At 32.2% G+C, this 15,119-nt stretch overlaps 1 protein-coding gene across 1 annotated transcript; it reads right to left on the bottom strand.

The window, feature by feature from the left end:
* Positions 1 to 732: 732 nt before the first annotated feature.
* LOC119688572 (high mobility group protein 20A-like) lies at positions 733 to 9,308 on the bottom strand. Its single transcript, XM_038103246.1, has 3 exons — positions 9,228 to 9,308; positions 4,569 to 5,014; positions 733 to 880 (listed from the first exon to the last, which is right to left on the bottom strand). The coding sequence occupies exons 1-3, from the start codon at positions 9,306 to 9,308 to the stop codon at positions 733 to 735; spliced, it is 675 nt and encodes a 224-aa protein (XP_037959174.1).
* Positions 9,309 to 15,119: the final 5,811 nt, after the last annotated feature.

A 15,119-nucleotide genomic window follows, 5' to 3' on the forward strand; every position in this document is an offset into this window, starting at 1 on the left:
AATGTCATGATTTTGTATGTGCAGCACAATTGGACGCGGTCTTCTTTTAGACCATAAGCAACCCAACCTAATTTTCTTTTGATGGCGGTAGGATTGCCACCTTGCATTATCTCTGACGGAACTCCAAAATATGTATTATCAATATTAATTAAAACTGTTGGCTTCACACATTGGTATTCAGCAATCGGAATGTCCTCTATATGTGGATATTTTGCCTTGTACAGGTAAACTCAAATTACGGACAGTGTTGACATTTTCTCAATGCGTTTTTTTTGACGCCCAAACCATTGTCGTGTAAGTGGTTATAGCTATACTGTGAAGGTGACTTGCTCTTCAATTATGGATATGGACGAATTCTCGTTAAATATGGCAAATGTGGTATAATGACCTCTTGGTCCACACAATGTTACAGGCAAAATTTTAAATAAGTTGTCAGGCGATGAAGTTTGGCAACTAAATCCTGTATTCTTCTGTTCTTCTTCTGTTCTACATTTATTTATACCACAATATTTCTTTAACCGAGAATTTATTGTGATGTGACACTTATTAAGACAAGAAAAGAATATTTTCTACACCTTTACTTTATTCCAACGTTCGGCAACGCTACTTGTTTTGTAGCTCTGACATTGAAATATATTTTGTTGTTGTGTATTTATACGCGTTACAATCTGTAATTAGGTCGAACTCGATGGTCAGTAGATAATGTCGTGGTTTCTTCGTTTACATATGACGTCATTGCTTTCGCCGTAATGTGTTGATCTGTTGTTCGTGTACACGATACTGTAACTCCTGACGTTTTGCAGAACGACGTAAACGATCTTGTTCTCGTTCTTGAATGCGATAATTTGGATCCATATGACGGATTGCTTTTCGTATTTTCCTTCTTGATAAGCTCAATTAAATGATTTAAGTAATTTAATTTGTTTTCAGAGTCTTGATTTGTATCATTCCGGTGCAGAAGATTTGCGTCTACGATCCTTTTCTGTAAATGTTGCAAGTAAAACAGGATCACTACGTATACGTTTGGCGTATAATTTTATACATTCCCTACTTCTTATTCTTTCTTTTTCGCGATATTCAGGGTTCATACGTCACATTCTCTTATATAACGCATCCTTAGCTCTTTTCAAACTGACCGTTACATTTTGTTTTAGACTTTTTTTGTTTTGTTTTTTTTTTGTTAGTGTCACAAGTTTTTCATCGCCGCCAATTTTGTTTTCTTTTACAACTTCTTTCCACTTGTGATTGCTACCGACTTGATCTTCTCTTATAACAACTTCCTGCTCTGGAACTACTTCTTCATGCTCTTAAAAGTTTTCTTCTTTGTTATTAACTACTTTCAGTTCTCCCCCCATTGTGAATATTTTATTTACAATTACTTTTTGCTTATTATTCTTCTTCCTTTCATTATTCTTCTTTATTTTATTTTTTTTGAAATCACCGAAATGAAGTTGTAACCGTTTTCGTGCGACATATATCTGCATTTACATAAAATGTCACATGTAGTCAGTTAGAATCACTATGTAGTGTTCCAATTCAACACTATCTAGTTCGATAAATTCTATCTAGTCTATCTAGTCCCATAAATTTGCCTATTGGTTCTGTTAATGCACCACCAAAATCAATAATACTTTCTTCATATTTCTTTATTTGACAGTAAAACAACATCACCACTATATTCAAGATCAGCTTCAGCTTATATAATTTAAGGCATTATATATATAATTATTATAATTTTGTGAACAACTTTAAATTTAGCATGGATAACTGAATAATAAATAGTTATGTACATATACTTTCCAGAAATATAAGATCTTTAGTAAAATAGTTTTTGTCTGATCTTGTTTATGCAGCTAAGTACAACCCGAAGTTAGTTATCATTGTAATTGTCCTCGAACAGCAGACATGTTCAACTAAATTGTAATTAGTTCCTTCTAACTGTCAGTCTATCTGGATTGGACTTGGACTCATTTGGAAATGAATATTTTGCAATTTTTGACTTTATCTTACCCATTGCGCCAAATTGAAAATAGATCAAAATAGAAAACTATTAAAAATAGTTCCAATCATTTTCAAATGTTAATTTATAAGCATATAATATGTGTATTTATTTTTACTTTAATATAAATTTGCAATTATTACGGAAAGAACGAAAAATGGAATGGAGGAAATTTTTTGGACAAAATTAATTTTACATATACATATAATAAATTATAAAAAGTATATCATATATAGTAAATTATAAAGACTTTTTTGAGACTGCAAGTACCAGGAGTTGAAATTGGGTTCTGCCAAATGTAAAGCTCAGAATCAGCGCACCTTAACTGATCCGAAGCCGTACTTTACTTTTTTGTTCGCATATTTTTCTGGAGTTTTGTTACTATTACTATGAAAGTTTTTATTAAAATCATAAACCAGCTGTAGAATAATTGAATTAATTAATTAGTTATATTTTTATTTTTAATTGTTAAATTTCAATACTACAGTAAACTATAAAAATTTTAAAAAATAACTTAGACATTCTTCTCTCTACATGTTAAATAGGCCTTTTAGTTCCTCCATCGCAAGTTAAGCACTTATAGCGACTTTTCACCTGGTTGTCAGCTCATCACCCATACTCTTTCCCACATTGCTTTTTTGTTTTTACATTTTTTTTAATGGTTTAATATATTCCTGGTATTTCACGTATAGGTCGTGCACATACTTCGTATTTTCTTCTGACCATTCCCGAGGCGACTGAATTTGGCTGAAGATATATTCATCATCACCTAAAATTCATATTAAATTTGTAGATGACTGCAATTATATTATTTAAATTAATTTATTTACTAAAACTACAAACAACATATTCAATTTCGTTATCCATTTCATCCATTTCTATGACACGGATTGTATGTGACTTGTCAAAACCTTAGTAACACAACTACAAACTTGTTAGATTACTCGGAAAACGTTCGATTGGGCAAAAAAATTTAACAGATCGAGAGTAAATCAGTATTGAATCCAGATCTACGAATCGAAAACGCGATTAGATTGTTTGCAACAGAATTAACAATGCTTTAAAAGTTGCTGGTTTGTCGGCATAAACCAATGACTTAACATTGGTGTCTGGCAAATTGCCCTGCCGTCTTGTTGGAACCAAAAATGTCATCGATATTTAACTGATTAACTTTTGGAAACAAAAATTCAATCAGCATGGCTCAACAGTGCTTCCCAATCACTGTCAGGAGGTCTCCTTCTTCATTTCGAAACAAATAAGGACCGATGATGCCATCAGCGTGCAAATGGTACCAAAAAGTCAATTTTAATGGATGTGATAGTGATTCTTCAATGGCTTGAGAACTCACTCTCCTGCTGCCTAGCTTTAGCAGCGCATTTATTACATCTATTGTAATATTAAAATTACCACCACCAACTAACGTTGGTGCCACCACATTTGATCAACTACTTATTTTTTTGTTTAAATGTCCAACAATAATAATTTTCAATTGATCAACTATATTAAAATTCATCAATTTAGGTACAATCCCACTTCTGATATTAGAAACGAATTAGGTATAATGTTTTTACTTATATTTTGTGCAGTCTCGCCACGCGTCGTCTTGCCTCTTACTTTCTTTTCTAAAGTGACTCCTATATTCATATATACAGATCATATTTTTACAACTAGAGTGACCTCGTTGCAGATCAAGAATTGCTACAACTTCGACTTGTATATGTTCCACGAACCATTTTCGTGGTCAAAACTGGGTAATTTACTCAAAACTTGATTCTTTTCCAATGAGACCATCTTTACTGGTTTTTTTTTTCCTCGTCGACACTACGATGTTCTTTATTAAATGAGTACTTAACGACTAAATTTACATGTGTTTACTTACTACCAAAGAATGTAAAGATATTCTTTGCTTACTACTAAGAGAGGTGAGTATTCACAATAATAAGGTTACCTTATAACTTATTTTTAAATTAAGGTGACCATATTACAATAACTGGTACAATAATTTAGTTTTAAATACAACACATTTGGGGGTGGTTAAGATCATACCCCACTTATTTATTTAAAACTATATAACAATTATAAAATACTAAAGTATATATATGTGGTTTTCTGTTTTATTCCACTTATCTTTTTTAAACACAATGCTTGTTGCTAGTTAAAATGCTTATTCTCTATGAATTTATGTGATCTATGTAATATGTTGTTGGGATAAAACCACACAAATAAAGCACAATTCCAATTAATAACTGTATGTCCAACAATAACCATAATCGTTTTTTATTTTCTTGTCAAAGTTTTCTCTATACGACAACTGTGCTGTTCTTTATTTCATTTTATAAAAATATTAAAAAGTATAAATTAGTTCTTCTCACTACATGTCGAAGAGCCCTCTCAATTCTTCCATCGGAAGTTTACTACCACCGCTTGTCTTTACACCAGTAAGCACTCCCTCCGCAATTGATAATTTTTGTTCTTGAAGGTTTTTAATTTTTTCTTCTACTGTGTCCTTGCACATAAATTGTCGTCTTTTCTAACTCGATTATGCTCATCTTGAAATTTCACTAATAACTTGTCTTGACATATCTGCAGCACTTCTGTATCTGATATCTGATTCCGCATTTCTACTCCGAACAGCACTTCAAACGGTGTATACTTTGTTTCTTCCACTGTCTTTTTCCTCTTATCATTTTTCTCCTTATCATTCTTCTTCTTGTCATTCTTATCCTTATCATTCCCCTCCTTATCATTCATATCTGCTGCTTTAGTATAAGATGCTTTACGTTCTTCTGGTAACTGTCTCCATTCTTCAATGATTATTCTATTATTTTCCATAGCCGTTTTAATAGGAATCTTCTTTCGCATGGTGTCCCGTCTTTCATTCATATAACGTACGTACCCTGCTTCATCTGTTTTCTTTTCATTGTCAGTTTTTTCCTGTTCATATTCTTGTTTCTCACTTATAGTAGTAGTAACTTCTTCTTCTTTTTCAGAAATCCAAATGTTGAAATTTGATCTCTCAAACAAATGTGCGTTGTTGACGTGTATCAATATGTGGTACCGATATATTAAACAGATATTTTTATATTATGTATTGTTTTTATTATTGTCGCGTACCTTCTGTAAAACCACCAGCGCACCTCTATTATTTCTCCTTGGATTCGTGAATAATGCACTGTCCATATGGTAATGAATTTAAATATTTTGTTTACATTTTACATTGCATTTAATTAATTTCTCTGCTGCACATTTGCTGTATGTTATTAATTAATTATAATTAATATTGTGTCTAATTTATTTTTATAAATCCTTTCAAGTATGTTATAACTTGGAAGTTATAAGTTTAACACAAATTCTGCATTCTAATTTGTTCTTGCACTTTGCTTTCACCAATTAGAGTTTTAGTTAAGTATGTTGATCCTTTTTTTCGTGTCAGCACAACTGGGCACTTTTAATCTTTGATAGATGGGGATACTACAGGATCCCACCCATCTCATTGACTAATAATAAGCTTCATTCCTTATAAGCTTCATGATTATTCAGTGATGGATCTAAGATCTGCGTACCTCCCCGTGCAAAGAGTGATTACTCTAAGATTAGATAGTAGGATAGTAGCAAGTAGGATAGCCTGTAAATTTTGAAATTGAATTGTTTAATGTTGTCTTGATAGAAATGTAGCTATTTAGGTGTAGGTGTAAATTAATGGTGTAAATTGCGCTATTTAATTTTGTGGTGGAGTATATTCGTTTTCCTGTTGGGCATTTCATACATTACGATTCGTACATTATTTTTTACATTTTTTTTTGTAAAATTATTACTTCGATTGTAATTGTTATTATGGTTATTATTATTGAAGTAGATATTAGTGTTGCTGAAACAGTTACGCTTTCTTTATATGGTGACAAAGAAGCTATATTAAAATTTAGGTGGTTTTCGAATAGCAAAGAAAGAAAAGAGAAACATAAAAATTTATTTAATTTTATTGAAATTTGGCTGACCATATTATTATATTATTATAGTTATTATAGTTTATTATTATAAGTCTGTTATCGCCTAAATTCCTAAAATTGTGAAACTAAAAAAAAATAAATTATAAAAATATTAAAAAGTAAAAATTACTTCTTCTCTCTACATGTCGAACAGTCCTCTTAATTCCTCCATCGTAAGTTTAAAACCCTATATTAATATTGCAAACATTGTAATGTTTAGGATCCTAAATGCCGGAGTTCCGTCCTTTTTTTAAAATTTCCGGAAATATAATTAAAAATAATACAATCAACTAAAATTAGCGATAACAGACAAATGTTATTTTAACCTTGATAATAATAATTTTTGTAAAAATACAGAACAATGTTCTAAACAAAATCAGTACTTTCAAAATACTCACTCGGAGTACTTTAATAATTTAATAGTACATTTTGGTCCTTCAAGCCGGATTTAGCAAGAGTGCTGTGTTTAAGGGAGAAAGACAATAAACTAAAAAGTTCTCAAGTGATCACCCACCAGTTACCACCAGCCATCTGACTAAATAATCAAATTTTATACAGCCTTACAAACTCTAAATTTGAAAAATAAATCTATAGTTTTCCCCCACCAGTGGTAGAGACTGTAGAAAACCAAAAGCATTGTCAAAGCTAAACATTGATATAATAAAAAATAACAAAAAAGTATCGTAGCAGCAATCTAGAACAGAAAAGTTAAGCGGCAAGATGATGCCCAGGAAGCAGTAAAGGACGAGAAAATATTTGAATCTATAACCACAATTCATAATCTAAAAGCAGAGTTTATAAATGGACTGATGCAAGAAGAAGAACAGGAGTTAATAAGCGAAAGATAGAATTCACAAATTTTATTTTATGTTGTGGATTTTAAAGGAAAAAATGATATTGAAGAATGGCACCGTGACGTGTCATTCTTCGATACGAATTAAACGTTCTCAGTAACCATGAGTGCTGGGGTTAGCAGGACAATTGAAAATCTACTCAATATAGTTGTTGGAACCTTCTGTTGGATACGATCGGTGTTTTACATTTTCTTGTTTGCTCATAATTCTTTGTGCGCCCTTATAAAGTTAGTACCATTATCACACCGAATACGAACTGGAGTACGATGCTTGGTACCAAAATTTCGCAAGCTAAGAATGAAGGCATCCGTTGAAAAGTTTTTCTTGTTAGCGACCAATAGCGACACTAACAGGATCAAACAGGTCCATGCCAGTATATGTGAATGGGCGTTTGGTATTTACGTTGAACGTTTTTTATGACCTTTTCAATATGTGGCACCCAAAAACGTTGACGAATTTCATTAATAGTCACAACATTATTTTGATGATGTGCTTGTTCATGAAAGCTTAAAAATTGGCACAGGTATAGGCTCGCCCTACTCTACTTGATATTTCCATACCCGTTGCACAAGAAGTTTGGGCTGTAACAGGAAGTCGACATTAAACCCATAAGGGTCAAACACCTGCCATTGTATGTTAATAGACAAAAGTTCTCTTTTGTGTTCTTTTTAAAACGTAATTTGTTACACGATGGAATTTGGTATGATACTCGAATACATCCTGGTGCGTATTCCACTGCATTCGTAGAATTTTTTCTACTGACGTTGAAAGTTCCATACTCACAATATGGCTTGTTATAGCTATCTAAGTGAAATTGAAATTCATAGTCTGATCAACGTACTTTGAATTGGACACTAAATTTTTGAGCTTAAAACCTGATCAACGATATATATTGACACCTCGTTGGCATATTTTAATAATGTCATCTTCAGATGAAAACCCACAAACTAAATCATCTGCATAATGTTGGTTGATAATTATATCAACTGCTTCAGGATACTCTTCACGGAAATTTTCTGCATTTTGGTTTTGATATATACCACACAACATGGGTAACATATAGCACCAGAAATCATAGACGTCATAGCACAATGGTAAACTTTGAGGGTCATCGGTTTTGATTCACCATAAGAATCCCTGGGCATGCTGATCTTTTGCGCGTATTTTCACTTGGGAGAACATCTTTTTTATATCGCGGGTACTCCGACTTCATCTTGTCGAAACGTAACCAAAATATCAAGTAATGTTTCTGCTTGCTCCGGTCCATTAAGTAGTTGTGAGTTGAGTGAAACTCCATTCGCTATGGCAACAGCATGCGACTCTAGTCTGGCTTGTGCACATTTTTAACAGCACAGTTTTAACTCATCGTTTGTTAAGACTAGCATAATCCTTGGCAAAATAGTTATTCATTTCTGTTCGATATTGCTGCGAAAATTACTACTCATCTTCTTCTCAATACCTTTGAAATGGATGCTCGCCATCTCCAAGCTGTCAAGTAACAATGACGCTGATGTCTTCCACAATAGACCTGTCTCATAGCAACCACCAATATAACGCGTGGTGGCTACTAGGCGGTTTAAATTCCCATCAATGTCATGATTTTGTATGTGCAGCACAATTGGACGCGGTCTTCTTTTAGACCATAAGCAACCCAACCTAATTTTCTTTTGATGGCGGTAGGATTGCCACCTTGCATTATCTCTGACGGAACTCCAAAATATGTATTATCAATATTAATTAAAACTGTTGGCTTCACACATTGGTATTCAGCAATCGGAATGTCCTCTATATGTGGATATTTTGCCTTGTACAGGTAAACTCAAATTACGGACAGTGTTGACATTTTCTCAATGCGTTTTTTTTGACGCCCAAACCATTGTCGTGTAAGTGGTTATAGCTATACTGTGAAGGTGACTTGCTCTTCAATTATGGATATGGACGAATTCTCGTTAAATATGGCAAATGTGGTATAATGACCTCTTGGTCCACACAATGTTACAGGCAAAATTTTAAATAAGTTGTCAGGCGATGAAGTTTGGCAACTAAATCCTGTATTATTTAGTGCTATCTCAGCAAGCAATGTTATATGCTTCTTCTGTTCTACATTTATTTATACCACAATATTTCTTTAACCGAGAATTTATTGTGATGTGACACTTATTAAGACAAGAAAAGAATATTTTCTACACCTTTACTTTATTCCAACGTTCGGCAACGCTACTTGTTTTGTAGCTCTGACATTGAAATATATTTTGTTGTTGTGTATTTATACGCGTTACAATCTGTAATTAGGTCGAACTCGATGGTCAGTAGATAATGTCGTGGTTTCTTCGTTTACATATGACGTCATTGCTTTCGCCGTAATGTGTTGATCTGTTGTTCGTGTACACGATACTGTAACTCCTGACGTTTTGCAGAACGACGTAAACGATCTTGTTCTCGTTCTTGAATGCGATAATTTGGATCCATATGACGGATTGCTTTTCGTATTTTCCTTCTTGATAAGCTCAATTAAATGATTTAAGTAATTTAATTTGTTTTCAGAGTCTTGATTTGTATCATTCCGGTGCAGAAGATTTGCGTCTACGATCCTTTTCTGTAAATGTTGCAAGTAAAACAGGATCACTACGTATACGTTTGGCGTATAATTTTATACATTCCCTACTTCTTATTCTTTCTTTTTCGCGATATTCAGGGTTCATACGTCACATTCTCTTATATAACGCATCCTTAGCTCTTTTCAAACTGACCGTTACATTTTGTTTTAGACTTTTTTTGTTTTGTTTTTTTTTTGTTAGTGTCACAAGTTTTTCATCGCCGCCAATTTTGTTTTCTTTTACAACTTCTTTCCACTTGTGATTGCTACCGACTTGATCTTCTCTTATAACAACTTCCTGCTCTGGAACTACTTCTTCATGCTCTTAAAAGTTTTCTTCTTTGTTATTAACTACTTTCAGTTCTCCCCCCATTGTGAATATTTTATTTACAATTACTTTTTGCTTATTATTCTTCTTCCTTTCATTATTCTTCTTTATTTTATTTTTTTTGAAATCACCGAAATGAAGTTGTAACCGTTTTCGTGCGACATATATCTGCATTTACATAAAATGTCACATGTAGTCAGTTAGAATCACTATGTAGTGTTCCAATTCAACACTATCTAGTTCGATAAATTCTATCTAGTCTATCTAGTCCCATAAATTTGCCTATTGGTTCTGTTAATGCACCACCAAAATCAATAATACTTTCTTCATATTTCTTTATTTGACAGTAAAACAACATCACCACTATATTCAAGATCAGCTTCAGCTTATATAATTTAAGGCATTATATATATAATTATTATAATTTTGTGAACAACTTTAAATTTAGCATGGATAACTGAATAATAAATAGTTATGTACATATACTTTCCAGAAATATAAGATCTTTAGTAAAATAGTTTTTGTCTGATCTTGTTTATGCAGCTAAGTACAACCCGAAGTTAGTTATCATTGTAATTGTCCTCGAACAGCAGACATGTTCAACTAAATTGTAATTAGTTCCTTCTAACTGTCAGTCTATCTGGATTGGACTTGGACTCATTTGGAAATGAATATTTTGCAATTTTTGACTTTATCTTACCCATTGCGCCAAATTGAAAATAGATCAAAATAGAAAACTATTAAAAATAGTTCCAATCATTTTCAAATGTTAATTTATAAGCATATAATATGTGTATTTATTTTTACTTTAATATAAATTTGCAATTATTACGGAAAGAACGAAAAATGGAATGGAGGAAATTTTTTGGACAAAATTAATTTTACATATACATATAAGAAATTATAAAAATTATATCATATATAGTAAATTATAAAGACTTTTTTGAGACTGCAAGTACCAGGAGTTGAAATTGGGTTCTGCCAAATGTAAAGCTCAGAATCAGCGCACCTCAACTGATCCAAAGCCGTACTTTACTTTTTTGTTCGCATATTTTTCTGGAGTTTTGTTACTATTACTATGAAAGTTTTTATTAAAATCATAAACCAGCTGTAGAATAATTGAATTAATTAATTAGTTATATTTTTATTTTTAATTGTTAAATTTCAATACTACAGTAAACTATAAAAATTTTAAAAAATAACTTAGACATTCTTCTCTCTACATGTTAAATAGGCCTTTTAGTTCCTCCATCGCAAGTTAAGCACTTATAGCGACTTTTCACCTGGTTGTCAGCTCATCACCCATACTCTTTCCCACATTGCTTTTTTGTTTTTACATTTTTTTTAATGGTTTAATATATTCCTGGTATTTCACGTATAGGTCGTGCACATACTTCGTATTTTCTTCTGACCATTCCCGAGGCGACTGAGTTTGGCTGAAGATATATTCATCATCACCTAAAATTCATATTAAATTTGTAGATGACTGCAATTTAATTTAATTAATTATTTAAATTAATTTATTTACTAAAACTACAAACAACATATTCAATTTCGTTATCCATTTCATCCATTTCTATGACACGGATTGTATGTGACTTGTCAAAACCTTAGTAACACAACTACAAACTTGTTAGATTACTCGGAAAACGTTCGATTGGGCAAAAAAATTTAACAGATCGAGAGTAAATCAGTATTGAATCCAGATCTACGAATCGAAAACGCGATTAGATTGTTTGCAACAGAATTAACAATGCTTTAAAAGTTGCTGGTTTGTCGGCATAAACCAATGACTTAACATTGGTGTATGGCAAATTGCCCCCCCGTCTTGTTGGAACCAAAAATGTCATCGATATTTAACTGATTAACTTTTGGAAACAAAAATTCAATCAGCATGGCTCAATAGTGCTCCCCAATCAATGTCAGGAGGTCTCCTTCTTCATTTCGAAACAAATAAGGACCAATGATGCCATCAGCGTGCAAATGGTACCAAAAAGTCAATTTTAATGGATGTGATAGTGATTCTTCAATGGCTTGAGAACTCACTCTCCTGCTGCCTAGCTTTAGCAGCGCATTTATTACATCTATTGTAATATTAAAATTACCACCACCAACTAACGTTGGTGCCACCACATTTGATCAACTACTTATTTTTTTGTTTAAATGTCCAACAATAATAATTTTCAATTGATCAACTATATTAAAATTCATCAATTTAGGTACAATCCCACTTCTGATATTAGAAACGAATTAGATATAATGTTTTTACTTATATTTTGTGCAGTCTCGCCACGCGTCGTCTTGCCTCTTACTTTCTTTTCTAAAGTGACTCCTATATTCATATATACAGATCATATTTTTACAACTAGAGTGACCTCGTTGCAGATCAAGAATTGCTACAACTTCGACTTGTATATGTTCCACGAACCATTTTCGTGGTCAAAACTGGGTAATTTACTCAAAACTTGATTCTTTTCCAATGAGACCATCTTTACTGGTTTTTTTTTTCCTCGTCGACACTACGATGTTCTTTATTAAATGAGTACTTAACGACTAAATTTACATGTGTTTACTTACTACCAAAGAATGTAAAGATATTCTTTGCTTACTACTAAGAGAGGTGAGTATTCACAATAATAAGGTTACCTTATAACTTATTTTTAAATTAAGGTGACCATATTACAATAACTGGTACAATAATTTAGTTTTAAATACAACACATTTGGGGGTGGTTAAGATCATACCCCACTTATTTATTTAAAACTATATAACAATTATAAAATACTAAAGTATATATATGTGGTTTTCTGTTTTATTCCACTTATCTTTTTTAAACACAATGCTTGTTGCTAGTTAAAATGCTTATTCTCTATGAATTTATGTGATCTATGTAATATGTTGTTGGGATAAAACCACACAAATAAAGCACAATTCCAATTAATAACTGTATGTCCAACAATAACCATAATCGTTTTTTATTTTCTTGTCAAAGTTTTCTCTATACGACAACTGTGCTGTTCTTTATTTCATTTTATAAAAATATTAAAAAGTATAAATTAGTTCTTCTCACTACATGTCGAAGAGCCCTCTTAATTCTTCCATCGGAAGTTTACTACCACCGCTTGTCTTTACACCAGTAAGTACTCCCTCCGCAATTGATAATTTTTGTTCTCACTACATGTCGAAGAGCCCTCTTAATTCTTCCATCGGAAGTTTACTACCACCGCTTGTCTTTACACCAGTAAGCACTCCCTCCGCAATTGATAATTTTTGTTCTTGAAGGTTTTTAATTATTTCTTCTACTGTGTCCTTGCACATAAACTGTCGTCTTTTCTAACTCGATTATGCTCATCTTGAAATTTCACTAATAACTTGTCTTGACATATCTGCAGCACTTCTGTATCTGATATCTGATTCCGCATTTCTACTCTGAACAGCACTTCAAACGGTGTATACTTTGTTTCTTCCACTGTCTTTTTCCTCTTATCATTTTTCTCCTTATCATTCTTCTTCTTGTCATTCTTATCCTTATCATTCCCCTCCTTATCATTCCCCTCCTTATCATTCTACTCCCTATCATTCTTCATCTTATCATTCTTCTCCTTATCTTTCGTATTGTTATCATTATTTTTACCAGCGGACTTGTGGTTACCCTCTAGTTTTGGTTTTTCCTTCACAACAGTTTTGCTCTCACCTTTACGTATTAATGTAGTTTTATTATTATTATTATTATTATTATTATTAAAGTTTAAGCGTGCAATCGCCCACCAACCGGTACTGCGGCCAGAAAAGTCCTATTGTACCAATTTCTCTATTGATTACACAAAGCCCATTAAAGCTTTGTGAATAAAGTCTAGAACTAAATCTAGAGAAGAGTTCCTAATCTGTTCTGATGACAGAAGTTCCCAATGAAACGTATTAATTTAGTTTTAACCAATTAGCTCACTACCATACCAGGATGAGCTTTTAGAAACACTTGCAAATCTGCTAAACATTTTTCTTCTTTCATTGCTGCTGCTTTAGTATAAGATGCTTTACGTTCTTCTGGTAACTGTCTCCATTCTTCAATGATTATTCTATTATTTTCCATAGCCGTTTTAATAGGAATCTTCTTTCGCATGGTGTCCCGTCTTTCATTCATATAACGTACGTACCCTGCTTCATCTGTTTTCTTTTCATTGTCAGTTTTTTCCTGTTCATATTCTTGTTTCTAGTAACTAGTTTGCTAGTAACTTCTTCTTCTTTTTCAGAAATTCAAATGTTGAAATTTGATCTCTCAAACAAATGTGCGTTGTTGACGTGCATCAGTATGTGGTACCGATATATTAAACAGATATTTTTATATTGTGTATTGTTTTTATTATTGTCGCGTACCTTCTGTAAAACCACCAGCGCACCTCTATTATTTCTCCTTGGATTCGTGAATAATGCACTGTCCATATGGTAATGAATTTAAATATTTTGTTTACATTTTACATTGCATTTAATTAATTTCTCTGCTGCACATTTGCTGTATGTTATTAATTAATTATAATTAATATTGTGTCTAATTTATTTTTATAAATCCTTTCAAGTATGTTATAACTTGGAAGTTATAAGTTTTACACAAATTCTGCATTCTAATTTGTTCTTGCACTTTGCTTTCACCAATTAGAGTTTTAGTTAAGTATGTTGATACTTTTTTTCGTGTCAGCACAACTGGGCACTTTTAATCTTTGATAGATGGGGATACTACAGGATCCCACCCATCTCATTGACTAATAATAAGCTTCATTCCTTATAAGCTTCATGATTATTCAGTGATGGATCTAAGATCTGCGTACCTCCCCGTGCAAAGAGTGATTACTCTAAGATTAGATAGTAGGATAGTAGCAAGTAGGATAGCCTGTAAATTTTGAAATTGAATTGTTTAATGTTGTCTTGATAGAAATGTAGCTATTTAGGTGTAGGTGTAAATTAATGGTGTAAATTGCGCTATTTAATTTTGTGGTGGAGTATATTCGTTTTCCTGTTGGGCATTTCATACATTACGATTCGTACATTATTTTTTACATTTTTTTTTGTAAAATTATTACTTCGATTGTAATTGTTATTATGGTTATTATTATTGAAGTAGATATTAGTGTTGCTGAAACAGCTACGCTTTCTTTATATGGTGACAAAGAAGCTATATTAAAATTTAGGGGGTTTTCAAATAGCTAAGAAAGAAAAGAGAAACATAAAAATTTATTTAATTTTATTGAAATTTGGCTGACCATATTATTATATTATTATAGTTATTATAGTTTATTATTATAAGTCTGTTATCGCCTAAATTCCTAAAATTATGAAACTAAAAAAAAATAAATTATAAAAA

Source organism: Teleopsis dalmanni, chromosome X, assembly GCF_002237135.1.
Source record: "Teleopsis dalmanni isolate 2A chromosome X, ASM223713v2, whole genome shotgun sequence".
Classification (NCBI taxonomy): Eukaryota; Metazoa; Arthropoda; class Insecta; order Diptera; family Diopsidae; genus Teleopsis; species Teleopsis dalmanni.